General features: G+C 46.1%; 1 protein-coding gene across 1 annotated transcript in view; it reads left to right on the top strand.

Annotated features, from left to right (window-relative positions):
* Window positions 1-18,050, top strand: part of LOC139380288 (dynein axonemal heavy chain 5-like) — a 63,779-nt gene that overhangs the window by 17,218 nt on the left and 28,511 nt on the right. Inside the window, exons 24-39 of the mRNA XM_071122861.1 lie at window positions 130-365; window positions 1,123-1,341; window positions 6,475-6,537; window positions 6,793-7,031; window positions 7,164-7,404; window positions 7,611-7,810; window positions 8,347-8,500; window positions 8,690-8,853; window positions 12,894-13,050; window positions 14,568-14,780; window positions 15,220-15,444; window positions 15,685-15,857; window positions 16,062-16,240; window positions 16,690-16,877; window positions 17,147-17,341; window positions 17,802-17,936. Of these exons, the coding sequence (XP_070978962.1) occupies window positions 130-365; window positions 1,123-1,341; window positions 6,475-6,537; window positions 6,793-7,031; window positions 7,164-7,404; window positions 7,611-7,810; window positions 8,347-8,500; window positions 8,690-8,853; window positions 12,894-13,050; window positions 14,568-14,780; window positions 15,220-15,444; window positions 15,685-15,857; window positions 16,062-16,240; window positions 16,690-16,877; window positions 17,147-17,341; window positions 17,802-17,936 (2,981 nt within the window). The remainder of the gene's footprint in view (window positions 1-129; window positions 366-1,122; window positions 1,342-6,474; window positions 6,538-6,792; window positions 7,032-7,163; window positions 7,405-7,610; window positions 7,811-8,346; window positions 8,501-8,689; window positions 8,854-12,893; window positions 13,051-14,567; window positions 14,781-15,219; window positions 15,445-15,684; window positions 15,858-16,061; window positions 16,241-16,689; window positions 16,878-17,146; window positions 17,342-17,801; window positions 17,937-18,050) is intronic.

Here is an 18,050-nt window from a genome sequence, read left to right as displayed (position 1 = left end):
CAAGACAACTCTGCCAAATATAACTGCACATGTTCTTAGTAGAATTTCGCAATACTGTTATTTCATTTTTTCAACACTGCATGAATATCTGACTATTATCAGACTAATATCTGATTTGTTGTTGAACAGCTGACCTGAAGATGGCCCTGACTGCGGAGACTAAGAGCTGGATGGTGGACTATGGCCTGCACTGTAACAGGAAGTACCGGACAGATATGGAGAACATCTTCACGTTAGTGGCTGAGGCGGCAAAGAAACTGAACCGACCAATCAAAGACTTGGATGACATCCGCATCGCCATGGCATCGCTGAAGGAGATCAGAGAGCAGCAGATCTCCATTGACTTCCATGTGGGACCCATAGAGGTAGGGAACACAAATGCACACTTCTTTCAGAGAGACAGTGGTGGAAAGAGTACCCAATTGTCATATTTGAGTAAAAGTATAGCTACCTTAATAGAAAGTAACTTAAGTAAAATTGAAAGTGAGCCAGTAAAATAGTACCTGGGTAAAAGTCTAAAAGTATTTGGTTTTAAATATACTTAAGTATCAAAAGTAAATGTATAAATAATAAACATTTCTTATATTAAGCAAAGCAGACAGCACCATTTTCTTGTTTTTCCAATGTATGTATTGCCAGAGGCACACTCCAACACTCAGACATTATTTACAAAATGTACTTTTGGTTGTCAGGGAAAATGTATGGAGTAAAAAGTACTATATTTTCTTTAGGAATGTAGTGAAGCAAAAGTAAAAGTAGTCAAAAATATGAATAGTAAAGTACAGATACCCAGAAAAACTACTTAAGTAGTACTTTAAAGTATTTTACTTAAGTACTTTACACCACTGCAGAGAGATACTGTATGAATAATTCACTGAGACTATTTGCAATGTCCACTTTCATTCAGTAGGAGGCAAATCTTAATTCCCACCTATGTCAAATTTCTACTTAGTCTATGGGCATTGGTATCAATGGGTGATAATTCAACTTAGGTGGAAGTTAGGATTTGCCCATAGTTTGATTAAGTCCTTGAAGTCTGTATTTGGTTGTGTGAAGACACTGGAGATCTGTGTTGTACCATGTGTCTGTTCAGTGCTGTGCCTTCTCCTTTCCCTTTCCTAGGAGTCCTATGCCATGCTCCATAAGTACGGCCTGGTAGTGGCGAAGGAGGAGGCAGAGAAGGTGGACACGCTGCGCTACACCTGGGAGAAGCTGCTAGCCCGCAGCACAGAGGTCCAGAATGAGCTGGTGTCCCTGCAGCCCAACTTCAGAGGAGGGCTCATAGACAACGTGCAGACGTTTGTGGAGGACTGTGGACACTTCTATCAGGACTATGACAAGGTTCAGACACGTCTCACAGCTATACCTACACCTAACACCAAGACTGTCTAGGTCTTACTCACAGCTACACCTAACACCAAGGCTGTCTAAGTCCTACTCACAGCTATACCTAACACCAAGGCTGTCTAAGTCCTACTCACAGCTATACCTAACACCAAGGCTGTCTAAGTCCTACTCACAGCTATACCTAACACCAATACTGTCTAGGTCTTACTCACAGCTACACCTAACACCAATACTGTCTAGGTCTTAATCACAGCTACACCTAACACCAAGGCTGTCTAAGTCCTACTCACAGCTATACCTAACACCAAGGCTGTCTAAGTCCTACTCACAGCTATACCTAACACCAAGGCTGTCTAAGTCCTACTCACAGCTATACCTAACACCAAGGCTGTCTAGGTCTTACTCACAGCTACACCTAACACCAATACTGTCTAGGTCTTACTCACAGCTACACCTAACACCAATACTGTCTAGGTCTTACTCACAGCTACACCTAACATCTAGGCTGTCTAGGTCTTACTCACAGCTACACGTAACACCAAGGCTGTCTAGGTCTTACTCACAGCTACACCTAACACCAAGGCTGTCTAAGTCCTACTCACAGCTATACCTAACACCAAGGCTGTCTAAGTCCTACTCACAGCTATACCTAACACCAAGGCTGTCTAGGTCTTACTCACAGCTACACCTAACATCTAGGCTGTCTAGGTCTTACTCACAGCTACACCTAACACCAAGGCTGTCTAAGTCCTACTCACAGCTATACCTAACACCAAGGCTGTCTAAGTCCTACTCACAGCTATACCTAACACCAAGGCTGTCTAAGTCCTACTCACAGCTATACCTAACACCAAGGCTGTCTAAGTCCTACTCACAGCTATACCTAACACCAAGGCTGTCTAAGTCCTACTCACAGCTATACCTAACACCAAGGCTGTCTAAGTCCTACTCACAGCTATACCTAACACCAAGGCTGTCTAAGTCCTACTCACAGCTATACCTAACACCAAGGCTGTCTAGGTCTTACTCACAGCTACACCTAACACCAATACTGTCTAGGTCTTACTCACAGCTACACCTAACACCAAGGCTGTCTAGGTCTTACTCACAGCTACACCTAACACCTAGGCTGTCTAAGTCCTACTCACAGCTATACCTAACACCAAGGCTGTCCAAGTCCTACTCACAGCTATACCTAACACCAAGGCTGTCTAAGTCCTACTCACAGCTATACCTAACACCAAGGCTGTCTAGGTCTTACTCACAGCTACACCTAACACCAATACTGTCTAGGTCTTACTCACAGCTACACCTAACACCAATACTGTCTAGGTCTTACTCACAGCTACACCTAACACCTAGGCTGTCTAGGTCTTACTCACAGCTACACCTAACATCTAGGCTGTCTAGGTCTTACTCACAGCTACACGTAACACCAAGGCTGTCTAGGTCTTACTCACAGCTACACCTAACACCAATATTGTCTAGGTCTTACTCACAGCTACACCTAACACCAATACTGTCTAGGTCTTACTCACAGCTACACCTAACACCTAGGCTGTCTAGGTCTTACTCACAGCTACACCTAACACCAAGGCTGTCTAGGTCTTACTCACAGCTACACGTAACACCAAGGCTGTCTAGGCCTTACTCACAGCTACACCTAACACCAAAGCTGTCTAAGTCTTAATCACAGCTACACCTAACACCAAGGCTGTCTAAGTCCTACTCACAGCTATACCTAACACCAAGGCTGTCTAAGTCCTACTCACAGCTATACCTAACACCAAGGCTGTCTAAGTCCTACTCACAGCTATACCTAACACCAATACTGTCTAGGTCTTACTCACAGCTACACCTAACACCAATACTGTCTAGGTCTTAATCACAGCTACACCTAACACCAAGGCTGTCTAAGTCCTACTCACAGCTATACCTAACACCAAGGCTGTCTAAGTCCTACTCACAGCTATACCTAACACCAAGGCTGTCTAAGTCCTACTCACAGCTATACCTAACACCAAGGCTGTCTAGGTCTTACTCACAGCTACACCTAACACCAATACTGTCTAGGTCTTACTCACAGCTACACCTAACACCAATACTGTCTAGGTCTTACTCACAGCTACACCTAACATCTAGGCTGTCTAGGTCTTACTCACAGCTACACGTAACACCAAGGCTGTCTAGGTCTTACTCACAGCTATACCTAACACCAAGGCTGTCTAAGTCCTACTCACAGCTATACCTAACACCAAGGCTGTCTAAGTCCTACTCACAGCTATACCTAACACCAAGGCTGTCTAAGTCCTACTCACAGCTATACCTAACACCAAGGCTGTCTAGGTCTTACTCACAGCTACACCTAACACCAATACTGTCTAGGTCTTACTCACAGCTACACCTAACACCAAGGCTGTCTAGGTCTTACTCACAGCTACACCTAACACCTAGGCTGTCTAAGTCCTACTCACAGCTATACCTAACACCAAGGCTGTCCAAGTCCTACTCACAGCTATACCTAACACCAAGGCTGTCTAAGTCCTACTCACAGCTATACCTAACACCAAGGCTGTCTAGGTCTTACTCACAGCTACACCTAACACCAATACTGTCTAGGTCTTACTCACAGCTACACCTAACACCAATACTGTCTAGGTCTTACTCACAGCTACACCTAACACCTAGGCTGTCTAGGTCTTACTCACAGCTACACCTAACATCTAGGCTGTCTAGGTCTTACTCACAGCTACACGTAACACCAAGGCTGTCTAGGTCTTACTCACAGCTACACCTAACACCAATATTGTCTAGGTCTTACTCACAGCTACACCTAACACCAATACTGTCTAGGTCTTACTCACAGCTACACCTAACACCTAGGCTGTCTAGGTCTTACTCACAGCTACACCTAACACCAAGGCTGTCTAGGTCTTACTCACAGCTACACGTAACACCAAGGCTGTCTAGGCCTTACTCACAGCTACACCTAACACCAAAGCTGTCTAAGTCTTAATCACAGCTACACCTAACACCAAGGCTGTCTAAGTCCTACTCACAGCTATACCTAACACCAAGGCTGTCTAAGTCCTACTCACAGCTATACCTAACACCAAGGCTGTCTAAGTCCTACTCACAGCTATACCTAACACCAATACTGTCTAGGTCTTACTCACAGCTACACCTAACACCAATACTGTCTAGGTCTTAATCACAGCTACACCTAACACCAAGGCTGTCTAAGTCCTACTCACAGCTATACCTAACACCAAGGCTGTCTAAGTCCTACTCACAGCTATACCTAACACCAAGGCTGTCTAAGTCCTACTCACAGCTATACCTAACACCAAGGCTGTCTAGGTCTTACTCACAGCTACACCTAACACCAATACTGTCTAGGTCTTACTCACAGCTACACCTAACACCAATACTGTCTAGGTCTTACTCACAGCTACACCTAACATCTAGGCTGTCTAGGTCTTACTCACAGCTACACGTAACACCAAGGCTGTCTAGGTCTTACTCACAGCTACACCTAACACCAAGGCTGTCTAAGTCCTACTCACAGCTATACCTAACACCAAGGCTGTCTAAGTCCTACTCACAGCTATACCTAACACCAAGGCTGTCTAGGTCTTACTCACAGCTACACCTAACATCTAGGCTGTCTAGGTCTTACTCACAGCTACACCTAACACCAAGGCTAAGTCCTACTCACAGCTATACCTAACACCAAGGCTGTCTAAGTCCTACTCACAGCTATACCTAACACCAAGGCTGTCTAAGTCCTACTCACAGCTATACCTAACACCAAGGCTGTCTAAGTCCTACTCACAGCTATACCTAACACCAAGGCTGTCTAAGTCCTACTCACAGCTATACCTAACACCAAGGCTGTCTAGGTCTTACTCACAGCTACACCTAACACCTAGGCTGTCTAAGTCCTACTCACAGCTATACCTAACACCAAGGCTGTCCAAGTCCTACTCACAGCTATACCTAACACCAAGGCTGTCTAAGTCCTACTCACAGCTATACCTAACACCAAGGCTGTCTAGGTCTTACTCACAGCTACACCTAACACCAATACTGTCTAGGTCTTACTCACAGCTACACCTAACACCAATACTGTCTAGGTCTTACTCACAGCTACACCTAACACCAATACTGTCTAGGTCTTACTCACAGCTACACCTAACACCTAGGCTGTCTAAGTCCTACTCACAGCTATACCTAACACCAAGGCTGTCCAAGTCCTACTCACAGCTATACCTAACACCAAGGCTGTCTAAGTCCTACTCACAGCTATACCTAACACCAAGGCTGTCTAGGTCTTACTCACAGCTACACCTAACACCAATACTGTCTAGGTCTTACTCACAGCTACACCTAACACCAATACTGTCTAGGTCTTACTCACAGCTACACCTAACACCTAGGCTGTCTAGGTCTTACTCACAGCTACACCTAACATCTAGGCTGTCTAGGTCTTACTCACAGCTACACGTAACACCAAGGCTGTCTAGGCCTTACTCACAGCTACACCTAACACCAAAGCTGTCTAGGTCTTAATCACAGCTACACGTAACACCAAGGCTGTCTAGGTCTTAATCACAGCTACACCTAACACCAAGGCTGTCTAGGTCTTACTCACAGCTACACGTAACACCAAGGCTGTCTAGGCCTTACTCACAGCTACACCTAACACCAAAGCTGTCTAGGTCTTAATCACAGCTACACGTAACACCAAGGCTGTCTAGGTCTTAATCACAGCTACACCTAACACCAAGGCTGTTTAGGTCTTACTCACAGCTACACCTAACACCAAAGCTGTCTAGGTCTTAATCACAGCTACACGTAACACCAAGGCTGTCTAGGTCTTAATCACAGCTACACCTAACACCAAGGCTGTCTAGGTCTTACTCACAGCTACACCTAACACCAAGGCTGTCTAGGTCTTACTCACAGCTACACCTAACACCAAGGCTGTCTAGGTCTTAATCACAGCTACACGTAACACCAAGGCTGTCTGGGTCTTAGACATTTTTATTTCTATTACAGTTAACTTGGCACGCTCTAACTAAGACTGCTAGCTAATTGCTGACGCAGGCTGTCTTTCATTCCCAGGACGGTCCCATGGTTGTCGGACTGGCTCCCCAAGACGCTAGTGACAGTCTCATCATGTTTCAGGTGAGTACAGTGTGTATCTTCAAGAGAGGAATCTACAGTATATACCTCTCTGCAGCACTTCATTAAAGTTGATACATTCACAGAGGTTTTCATTCACATGTTCTATGTCTTATTTTTTTTATGTATTACTTATTTCTACCATATTTAACATGGCCAACAACATGCATGATTGTATTATTGTGTGTTGCATGGTTTTGGAAATGATATATGTGACCATTCATGCACTTTACTGTACTTTTCATTTGGTTTGGTCAGAATCGCTTTGACAACCTGTTCCGTAAGTACATCACCTACACTGGTGGAGAGGAGCTGTTTGGCCTGCCTGTGACCCAACACCCTCAGCTGCTGGAGATCAGGAGACAGCTCACCCTCCTCCAGAAGCTCTATGGACTCTACAACAGTGTCATCGACACCGTCAACGGCTACTATGACATCCTCTGGGCCGACATCCACATAGACAGGATCAATGACGAACTTCTTGACTTCCAGACGCGGTAAGGAAACCAAACTACAACCCAGACCATGAGAGACATTTACACAGAACTCACTGATGAATAATCTCATTGAAGATTTACATTTCCAAAAGGAAGTTAGATGTTCGTGTTTTTTCACCCTCCCATTTCCAGTTGTCGCAAGCTGCCCCGTGCACTGAAAGAGTGGAAGGCATTCCTTGACCTGAAGAAAAGTATAGATGAGTTCAACGAGTGTTGTCCCCTACTAGAACTGATGACCAATAAGGCCATGATGACGCGTCACTGGAAGAGAATCGCCGAGGTGACAGGACACAGCTTCGAGGTGGAGACGGACACTTTCAAGCTGCGCAACATCATGGAAGCTCCGCTCCTCAAATGCAAAGAGGAAATTGAGGTGATTATGGATTTTTGTTGTTGCTGAAACCCGGGAAGGAACCAGGTAATTGATTCTCTATAGCCGTACAACTACCGGTACTCCATAACTATTCTGTACTGTAAATTGAGGCCAGAAAAAAAGGTTGTTTGACCGCAATGGAACAAGTTGATTAATTAAACAAAGGTAAAATAAAGATAAATGTTGTTTGAACTCCCGCTGGGCAGGATATTTGCATCAGTGCGGTGAAGGAGAGGGACATTGAGCAGAAGCTGAAGCAGGTGATTGCTGAGTGGGACAACAAGACGTTCACCTTCGCCAACTTCAAGACGCGAGGGGAGCTGCTGCTGAGGGGCGACAGCACCGCTGAGATCATTACTAACATGGAGGACAGCCTCATGGTGCTGGGATCACTCATGAGCAACAGGTTAGACTAGAGACCTACTGGAGGCACAAATGACTTAGCCTGGAAATCTAGACTGATTTCTGCTTCATGCTTGTTAACAATAGTGAAATTTAGCCTAATTCAGTCTTGATTTTGAGGCAACAAATGACCTGGGGGTTCGGAGTGATATATGATTTCTTCTCAATTTTTTATCATATTTCAGTACAGGAGTTTGGTGGGACCTTAATTGGGGAGAACGGGCTCATGGTAATGACTGGAGCGGAATCTGTGGAATAGTATCAAACACATGGTTCACAGGTGTTTGATGCCATTCCATTTGCTCCGTTCCGGCAATTATTATGAGCCCCCTCAGCAGCCTTCACTGTATTTCAGCATCCAGTTGACTTGTCATCTAGAGTTCAGCAGTTGTGGTGTTTGTGTTTAGACAGTTGTGTTTAGACTGGGGGTGCTATGTATAAATCCCTGTAAGGTTTCAGCTGCATTATACAGACTTTTAGTGTTGTTTGTGTACTGTAGTAGTCAATGCTTGACTTAGATGATGACTTGGTGTTCCACAGGTACAACACGCCATTCAAGCCCCAGATCCAGAAATGGGTTCAGAACCTTTCCAATACCACTGACATCATAGAGAACTGGATGACTGTCCAGAACCTGTGGATCTACCTCGAGGCTGTGTTCGTGGGAGGGGACATAGCCAAACAACTACCCAAGGTAAGAACCAATACATTGACTTTTCATCTGAAAACACATCTTTAACCTTATGCTATTAGCGATGGGGTTCCACAATTTCTTGAACTTTTACAGTGCCCTGGTTTTTCAGAAATCACTTATTGGGGGAAAACCCAGGAACTTTTTGCAAACTTAGGAATGACAATCTAGTCTGAATCATCTGAATGACAGGAGGCGAAACGCTTCTCCAACATCGACAAGTCCTGGGTGAAGATCATGACGCGGGTCCATGAGATGCCCAACGTGGTGCAGTCATGTGTGGGGGACGAGACCATGGGACAGCTGTTGCCTCACCTGCTGGAACAACTGGAGATCTGTCAGAAGTCTCTCACTGGGTAAGTCTGTCTGGAGGTCTGCCAGAAGTCTCTGGGTAAGTCTGTCTGGAGGTCTGTCATAAGTCTCTGGGTAAGTCTGCCTGGAGATCTGTCATAAGTCTATGGGTAAGTCTGCCTGGAGATCTGTTAGACTTACCTAGTGAGAGACTTCTATCTGAATGTCTATCAGGCATTTCTCACTAGGTAAGTCTGTCTGGAGGTCTGCCAAAAGTCTCTGGGTAAGTCTACCTGGAGGTCTGTCAGAAGTCTCTGGGTAAGTCTGTCTGGAGGTCTGTCTGAAGTCTCTGGGTGAGTCTGTCTGGAGGTCTGTCAGAAGTCTCTGGGTAAGTCTGCCTGGAGGTCTGTCAGAAGTCTCTGGGTAAGTCTGTCTGGAGGTCTGTCATAAGTCTCTGGGTAAGTCTGCCTGGAGATCTGTCGTAAGTCTCTGGGTAAGTCTGTCTGGAGGTCTGTCATAAGTCTCTGGGTAAGTCTGCCTGGAGATCTGTCATAAGTCTATGGGTAAGTCTGCCTGGAGATCTGTTAGACTTACCTAGTGAGATACTTCTATCTGAATGTCTATCAGGCATTTCTCACTAGGTAAGTCTGTCTGGAGGTCTGCCAAAAGTCTCTGGGTAAGTCTACCTGGAGGTCTGTCAGAAGTCTCTGGGTCAGTCTGTCTGAAGTCTCTGGGTGAGTCTGTCTGGAGGTCTGTCAGAAGTCTCTTGGTAAGTCTGCCTGGAGGTCTGTCAGAAGTCTCTGGGTAAGTCTGCCTGGAGGTCTGTCAGAAGTCTCTGGGTAAGTCTGTCTGGAGGTCTGCCAGAAGTCTCTGGGTAAGTCTGTCTGGAGGTCTGTCAGAAGTCTCTGGGTAAGTCTGTCTGGAGGTCTGCCAGAAGTCTCTGGGTAAGTCTGTCTGGAGGTCTGTCATAAGTCTCTGGGTAAGTCTGCCTGGAGATCTGTCAGAAGTCTCTGGGTAAGTCTGTCTGGAGGTCTGTCAGAAGTCTCTGGGTAAGTCTGTCTGGAGGTCTGTCAGAAGTCTCTGGGTAAGTCTGTCTGGAGGTCTGTCAGAAGTCTCTGGGTAAGTCTGTCTGGAGGTCTGTCAGAGGTCTCTGGGTAAGTCTGTCTGGAGGTCTGTCAGAAGTCTCTGGGTAAGTCTGTCTGGAGGTCTGCCAGAAGTCTCTTGGTAAGTCTGCCTGGAGGTCTGTCAGAAGTCTCTGGGTAAGTCTGCCTGGAGGTCTGTCAGAAGTCTCTGGGTAAGTCTGTCTGGAGGTCTGTCAGAAGTCTCTGGGTAAGTCTGTCTGGAGGTCTGCCAGAAGTCTCTGGGTAAGTCTGTCTGGAGGTCTGTCATAAGTCTCTGGGTAAGTCTGCCTGGAGATCTGTCATAAGTCTATGGGTAAGTCTGCCTGGAGATCTGTTAGACTTACCTAGTGAGAGACTTCTATCTGAATGTCTATCAGGCATTTCTCACTAGGTAAGTCTGTCTGGAGGTCTGCCAAAAGTCTCTGGGTAAGTCTACCTGGAGGTCTGTCAGAAGTCTCTGGGTAAGTCTGTCTGGAGGTCTGTCTGAAGTCTCTGGGTGAGTCTGTCTGGAGGTCTGTCAGAAGTCTCTGGGTAAGTCTGCCTGGAGATCTGTCAGAAGTCTCTGGGTAAGTCTGTCTGGAGGTCTGTCAGAAGTCTCTGGGTAAGTCTGTCTGGAGGTCTGTCAGAGGTCTCTGGGTAAGTCTGCCTGGAGATCTGTTAGAAGTCTCTCACTGGGTAAGTCTATCTGGAGGTCTGCCAGAAGTCTCTTGGTAAGTCTGCCTGGAGGTCTGTCAGAAGTCTCTGGGTAAGTCTGCCTGGAGGTCTGTCAGAAGTCTCTGGGTAAGTCTGTCTGGAGGTCTGTCAGAAGTCTCTGGGTAAGTCTGTCTGGAGGTCTGCCAGAAGTCTCTGGGTAAGTCTGCCTGGAGATCTGTTAGAAGTCTCTCACTGGGTAAGTCTATCTGGAGGTCTGCCAGAAGTCTCTTGGTAAGTCTGCCTGGATGTATGTCAGAAGTCTCTGGGTAAGTCTGCCTGGAGGTCTGTTAGAAGTCTCTGGGTAAGTCTGCCTGGAGGTCTGTCAGAAGTCTCTGGGTAAGTCTGTCTGGAGGTCTGTCAGAAGTCTCTGGGTAAGTATGTCAGAAGTCCCTGGGTAAGTCTGCCTGGAGGTCTGTCAGAAGTCTCTGGGTAAGTCTGCCTGGAGGTCTGTCAGAAGTCTCTGGGTAAGTCTGTCTGGAGGTCTGTCAGAGGTCTCTGGGTAAGTCTGCCTGGAGATCTGTTAGAAGTCTCTCACTGGGTAAGTCTATCTGGAGGTCTGCCAGAAGTCTCTTGGTAAGTCTGCCTGGAGGTCTGTCAGAAGTCTCTGGGTAAGTCTGCCTGGAGGTCTGTCAGAAGTCTCTGGGTAAGTCTGTCTGGAGGTCTGTCAGAAGTCTCTGGGTAAGTCTGCCTGGAGGTCTGCCAGAAGTCTCTGGGTAAGTCTGCCTGGAGATCTGTTAGAAGTCTCTCACTGGGTAAGTCTATCTGGAGGTCTGCCAGAAGTCTCTTGGTAAGTCTGCCTGGATGTATGTCAGAAGTCTCTGGGTAAGTCTGCCTGGAGGTCTGTCAGAAGTCTCTGGGTAAGTCTGCCTAGAGGTCTGTCAGAAGTCTCTGGGTAAGTCTGTCTGGAGGTCTGTCAGAAGTCTCTGGGTAAGTATGTCAGAAGTCCCTGGGTAAGTCTGCCTGGAGGTCTGTCAGAAGTCTCTGGGTAAGTCTGCCTGGAGGTCTGTCAGAAGTCTCTGGGTAAGTCTGCCTGGACGTCTGTCAGAGGTCTCTGGGTAAGTCTGCCTGGAGGTATGTCAGAAGTATCTTGGTAAGTCTGCCTGGAGGTCTGTCAGAAGTCTCTGGGTAAGTCTGCCTGGAGGTCTGTCAGAAGTATCTGGGTAAGTCTGCCTGGAGGTCTGTCAGAAGTCTCTGGGTAAGTCTGTCTGGAGGTCTGTCAGAAGTCTCTTGGTAAGTCTGCCTGGAGGTCTGCCAGAAGTCTCTGGGTAAGTCTGCCTGGAGATCTGTTAGAAGTCTCTCACTGGATAAGTCTATCTGGAGGTCTGCCAGAAGTCTCTTGGTAAGTCTGCCTGGAGGTCTGTCAGAAGTCTCTGGGTAAGTCTGCCTGGAGGTCTGTAAGTCTGGGTAAGTCTGTCTGGAGGTCTGTCAGAAGTCTCTGGGTAAGTCTGTCTGGAAGTCTGCCAGAAGGTCTGGAGGTCTGTCAGAAGTCTCTGGGTAAGTCTGTCTGGAGGTCTGTCAGAAGTCTCTGGGTAAGTCTGTCTGGAAGTCTGCCAGAAGTCTCTGGGTAAGTCTGCCTGGAGATCTGTTAGAAGTCTCTCACTGGGTAAGTCTATCTGGAGGTCTGCCAGAAGTCTCTTGGTAAGTCTGCCTGGAGGTCTGTCAGAAGTCTCTGGGTAAGTCTGCCTGGAGGTCTGTCAGAAGTCTCTGGGTAAGTCTACCTGGAGGTCTGTCAGAAGTCTCTGGGTAAGTCTGTCTGGAGGTCTGTCAGAAGTCTCTGGGTAAGTATGTCAGAAGTCTCTGGGTAAGTCTGCCTGGAGGTCTGTCAGAAGTCTCTGGGTAAGTCTGCCTGGAGGTCTGTCAGAAGTCTCTGGGTAAGTCTGCCTGGAGGTCTGTCAGAGGTCTCTGGGTAAGTCTGCCTGGAGGTCTGTCAGAGGTCTCTGGGTAAGTCTGCCTGGAGGTCTGTCAGACGTCTCTGGATAAGTCTGCCTGGAGGTCTGTCAGAAGTCTCTTGGTAAGTCTGTCTGGAGGTCTATAAGAAGTCTCTCACTGGGTAGGCCTATACTTATACTTTGAATTTGTTTTAAATAGTTTAATTGAAAGTATTAATGTACCAGTATGACACCTTCCAAGTTTTCCTACGTTGTACATTGGTAACTTGATGATGTGTACTAAACTAGTAATATTTTCAAACCTTTTTTTTTTAGGGGTAGCTTTAATCTTGCAGATAGATTGTAGCCTCTGGCTATCCAGTTTTCAACCCTTGGTTGTGTGTGTGATTGTGTGACTGACAGGTACTTGGAGAAGAAGCGTCTGCTCTTCCCTCGGTTCTTCTTTGTGTCTGACCCGGCCCTGCTGGAGATACTGGGCCAAGCCTCGGACTCCCACACCATCCAGGCCCACCTGCTCAACGTCTTTGACAACATTAAATGTGTCCGCTTCCATGACAAGGTACAGTAACGCACAGACATGAGGGAAATAAGTATTTGACCCCTCTGCAAAACATGACTTAGTACTTGGTGGCAAAACCCTTGTTGGCAATCAGAGGTCAGACGTTTCTTGTAGTTGGCCACCAGGTTTGTACACATCTCAGGAGGGATTTTGTCCCACCCCTCTTTGCAGATCTTCTCCAAGTCATTAAGGTTTCGAGGCTGACGTTCGGCAACTCGAACCTTCAGCTCCCTCCACAGAATTTCTATGGGATTAAGGTCTGGAGACTGGCTAGGCCACTCCAGGACCTTAATGTGCTTCTTCTTGAGCCACTCCATTGTTGCCTTGGCCGTGTGTTTTGGGTCATTGTCATGCTGGAATGCCCATCCACGACCTGTTTTCAATGCCCTGGCTGAGGGAAGGAGGTTCTCACCCAAGATTTGACAGTACATGGCCCCGTCCATAGTCCCCTTGATGCGGTGAAGTTGTCCTGTCCCCTTAGCAGAAAAACACCCACAAAGCATAATGTTTCCACCTCCATGTTTGACGGTGGGGATGGTGTTCTTGGGGTGATAGGCAGCATTCCTCCTCCAAACACGGCGAGTTGAGTTGATGCCAAAGAGCTCCATTTTGGTCTCATCTGAGCACAACAATTTCACCCAGTTGGCAAACTTCAGACGGGCATGTATATGTGCTTTCTTGAGCAGGGGGACCTTGCGGGCGCTGCAGAATTTCAATCCTTCACGGCGTAGTGTGTTACCAATTGATCATTGACAAGATCCTCCCATGTAGTTCTGAGCTGATTCCTCAACGTTCTCACGATCATTGCAACTCCACGAGGTGAGATCTTGCATGGAGCCCCAGGCAGAGGGAGATTGATAGTTATTTTGTGTTTCTTCCATTTGCGAATAATCGCACCAACTGTTGTCACCTTCTCACCAAGCTGCTTGGCAATGGTCTTGTAGCCCATTACAGCCTCGTGTAGGTCTACAATCTTGTCCCTGACATCCTTGGAGAGCTCTTTGGTCTTGGCCATGGTGGAGGGTTCGGAATCTGATTGAATGATTGCTTCTGTGGACAGGTGTCTTTTATACAGGTAACAAACTGAGATTAGGAGAACCCTTTAAGAGTGTGCTCCTAATCTCAGCTCGTTACCTGTATAAAGACACCTGGGAGCCAGAAATCTTTTTGATTGAGAGGGGGTCAAATACTTATTTCCCTCATTAAAATGCAAATAAATGTATAACATTTTTGACATGCGTTTTTATGGATTTTTCTGTTGTTATTCTGTCTCTCACTGTTCAAATAAACCTACCATTAAAATTATAGACTGATCATTTCTTTGTCAGTGGGCAAACGGACAAAATCAGCAGAGGATCAAATACTTTTTTCCCTCACTGTAATTTCTTTCAACAACTATCCCCGTCAGGCCTCCTGATCAATTGACTTATTTGACTATTAGTAGTATCTGTTCTTCTGCAATAGTAACTAACCCGGATTCAGCAACATCAATAGTATCTGCTCTTCTGTCTCCACAGATGTACGACCGGATCCTGGCCATCTCGTCCAGGGAGGGGGAGACGGTAGAGCTGGATTGGCCGGTGACTGCTGAGGGGAACGTGGAGGTCTGGCTCAACGCCCTGCTGAAGGAATCCCAGAGGTCTCTTCACCTGGTCATCAGACAGGCTGTCCTGGCCATCCAGGACTCAGGCTTCCAACTCATTGAGTTCCTGGACACTTTCCCTGCTCAGGTGGGGAGACATGGGATACATCCTAAATGCCACCCTATTACATAGTCCACTACTTTTAACCCAGACCCTGTTCAAAAGTAGTGCACTATATAGGCTGCCATTTGTGACACAGTCCTGGTCTTGGAGTTATCATTCATTCTCTTTTATAATGTGATAGATGACCTTAACTTTGACCTTGGAGCAATGGCCTTGTAGTAAGACTTTCCCACATCGATGTTCCATTACTCAATACCTGATCAGGGATTCCTGTTCTTCTGACATTAGCCTCCATTATTGTATAACTGAAACTGATCTACACACTAGCCACATTCCATACATTCCTGATGTTATACATTGTCCTGATTACAGCCCTGATTGATAGGAAGCCAGGAAAGATGACTTTACATTCTCTCATTGATGTCCTATCATGATGTCCTCTCTTCCTGACTCCATCAACCAGGTTGGTCTGCTGGGAGTCCAGATGATCTGGACCAGAAACTCAGAGGAGGCCCTGACCAACGCCCGCTACGACCGTAAGATCATGCCCAAGACCAACCAGTTCTTCCTGGAGCTTCTCAACACCCTGATAGACATGACCACTAAAGACCTGGCCTCAATGGAGAGGGCCAAGTATGAGACACTCATAACCATCCATGTTCACCAGAGGGACATCTTTGATGACCTGGTGAGTGGCCTGGAATCACAAACTGAATCAGAGGCTAAAATAGTACTTCAACCCCAAAGGTACCTTTTGGCAAACTGTTCCACCAAATATTTTCTGATTAGGTCATGGTAGAGTCGGGGGAATATCAATTTGAGTTTCCCCTGGTATTCAAATCACATTTGACAATTGGGGTTTTATGAATTTCTGAGACTTTAGCAAATGCTTTGTTTCCAGAATGGTTTCCCCCTGCTCTCCCCTCAGTGTCGCCTGCATATCAAAAGCCCTACAGACTTTGAGTGGCTGAAGCAGTGTCGTTTCTACTTCAATGAGGACTCTGACAAGATGATCATCAACATGACTGACGTAGGCTTCATCTATCAGAATGAGTTCCTGGGCTGCACTGACAGACTGGTCATCACCCCTCTCACTGACAGGTAGGAACTAACTATTCATCACCCCTCTGACTGACAGGTAGTGACTAACTAATCTTCACATCTCTTACTGACAGGTAGTGACTAACTGCCAGTACCATGGTCCAGCCTAACTTTTTAGTGCCCACAAGTGTATGGTGTATCACATTGAATATCTTTGGGTGATTATCCTGGATGTACCTTTTCCTTGGTGTGTGTTTGTTCCAGGTGCTACATCACACTGGCCCAGGCTCTGGGGATGAGTATGGGAGGAGCCCCGGCCGGCCCTGCAGGGACGGGGAAGACTGAGACCACTAAAGACATGGGCCGCTGCCTGGGGAAGTACGTGGTGGTCTTCAACTGCTCCGACCAGATGGACTTCAGAGGACTGGGGAGGATCTTTAAAGGTAGGAGCTTCATCTCTTATTGCCTGGTCCCAAATACATTTGTGCTCTCTTGTCAACTCCTGTGCCATTTGCATGGCAATGACCATAGGAGTTGGATATCCAGTACAAACAAAATGTATATGATTTGTGGCGATTATAGGCTATATAAGATGTCACTCATATTACTGTGAAGAGAATGATGATCTCAACCTGAACCTAATGAACAGTGTAATGTTGTGTGTCTGATTTGCAGGTCAGGCTCTTGGGGTTGTTTTGAATGAGGAGTTTAATGTGAAGAGTGATGTGTTGTGTTGATTGACAGGTCAGGCTCTTGGGGTTGTTTTGAATGAGGAGTTTAATGTGAAGAGTGATGTGTAATGTTGTGTTGATTGATAGGTCAGGCTCTTGGGGTTGTTTTGAATGAGGAGTTTAATGTGAAGAGTGATGTGTAAAGTTGTGTTGATTGACAGGTCTAGCCCAGTCGGGCTCCTGGGGCTGTTTTGATGAGTTCAACCGTATTGACCTATCAGTGCTCTCCGTGGCGGCCCAGCAGATCGCCATCGTGCTTACCTGCAAGAAGGAGCGCCGCAAGAACTTCATCTTCACCGACGGAGACAACGTGGAAATGAATCCCGAATTCGGCATCTTCCTGACTATGGTTATTATTATTCTTAGCCGTCTATAAACTACTCCCTGTAGAAACCCCTTCACAAACGCTTTGCCAAGTAGAGCTTCATTTAAAGTGCCTCTGAAAGGAATAGTGAATTCTTGTCTTAAAGAAGATTAACTGAAACTAGTCCAAATCAGACAAGGTTTATTATTACTTAGAGGATGTTAGTCATAGACTTTGTTTAGCTTTTTATTCTTAACAGCCTCACCTGGTTAAATTTAGATTTGATTATTAAATGTTTTTGCCCCCCCCATCAGAACCCGGGCTACGCAGGTCGTCAGGAGCTTCCAGAGAACCTGAAGATCAACTTCCGCTCGGTGGCCATGATGGTCCCAGACCGTCAGATCATCATCCGGGTCAAGCTGGCCAGCTGTGGCTTCATAGACAACATAGAGCTAGCCAGGAAGTTCTTCACTCTCTACAAACTGTGTGAGGAGCAACTCTCCAAGCAGGTCAGCTGTGAAATGAAATGTAACTACTGTAGGTATTTCAATGAGAGCTGAACATGCAACGCTATACATTTTAGTAGTTCCATATGAGTAAACAATCAAGTTAAGTGAAAGGTTATTTAAAGGTGTATCATCAAAGTATCAAATCCCTTTACAGGGAATTGACATACCACATGTCAGGTGGATGGATTATCTTGCCACAGACAAATGGTCACTAACAGGGATGTAAACACATTTGTGCACAAATGTGAGAGAAATGCATGTTTTCTTTGGTCTATGAACAATTTCTGGGATCTTTTATTTCAGCTCAGGAAACATAGAACCAACACTTTACATGTTGCGTTCATATTTTTTGTTCAGTATAAAAACAACTTAACTGTCCATGTATGTGTTGATTATAATCTTTGTGTAGTTCATAGTTTGATTTCCATACAGTCCATGTTGGGTTCACTCTGTTTTTAAGGTGCATTATGACTTTGGACTGCGAAACATTTTGTCAGTTCTGCGAATACTGGGGGCGGTGAAACGAGCAAACCCCAATGACACAGAATCTACCATCGTCATGAGGGTTCTCAGAGATATGAACCTGTCCAAGCTGGTGAGTACAGTCAGTCAGATATACAGGACATTCTCCTCGAAATCAATTGCTGTTCTCCTCAAAATCAACTGCCATTTTAGAAAAGGCATTTTTTTTAAGCAGCATTAAGTGTTA

The sequence above is a fragment of the Oncorhynchus clarkii genome, chromosome 2 (assembly GCF_045791955.1).
Source record: "Oncorhynchus clarkii lewisi isolate Uvic-CL-2024 chromosome 2, UVic_Ocla_1.0, whole genome shotgun sequence".
Taxonomy (NCBI): domain Eukaryota; kingdom Metazoa; phylum Chordata; class Actinopteri; order Salmoniformes; family Salmonidae; genus Oncorhynchus; species Oncorhynchus clarkii.
Note: the sequence above shows the minus strand (reverse complement) of the source record. Positions and strands in the feature narration are given on the sequence as shown.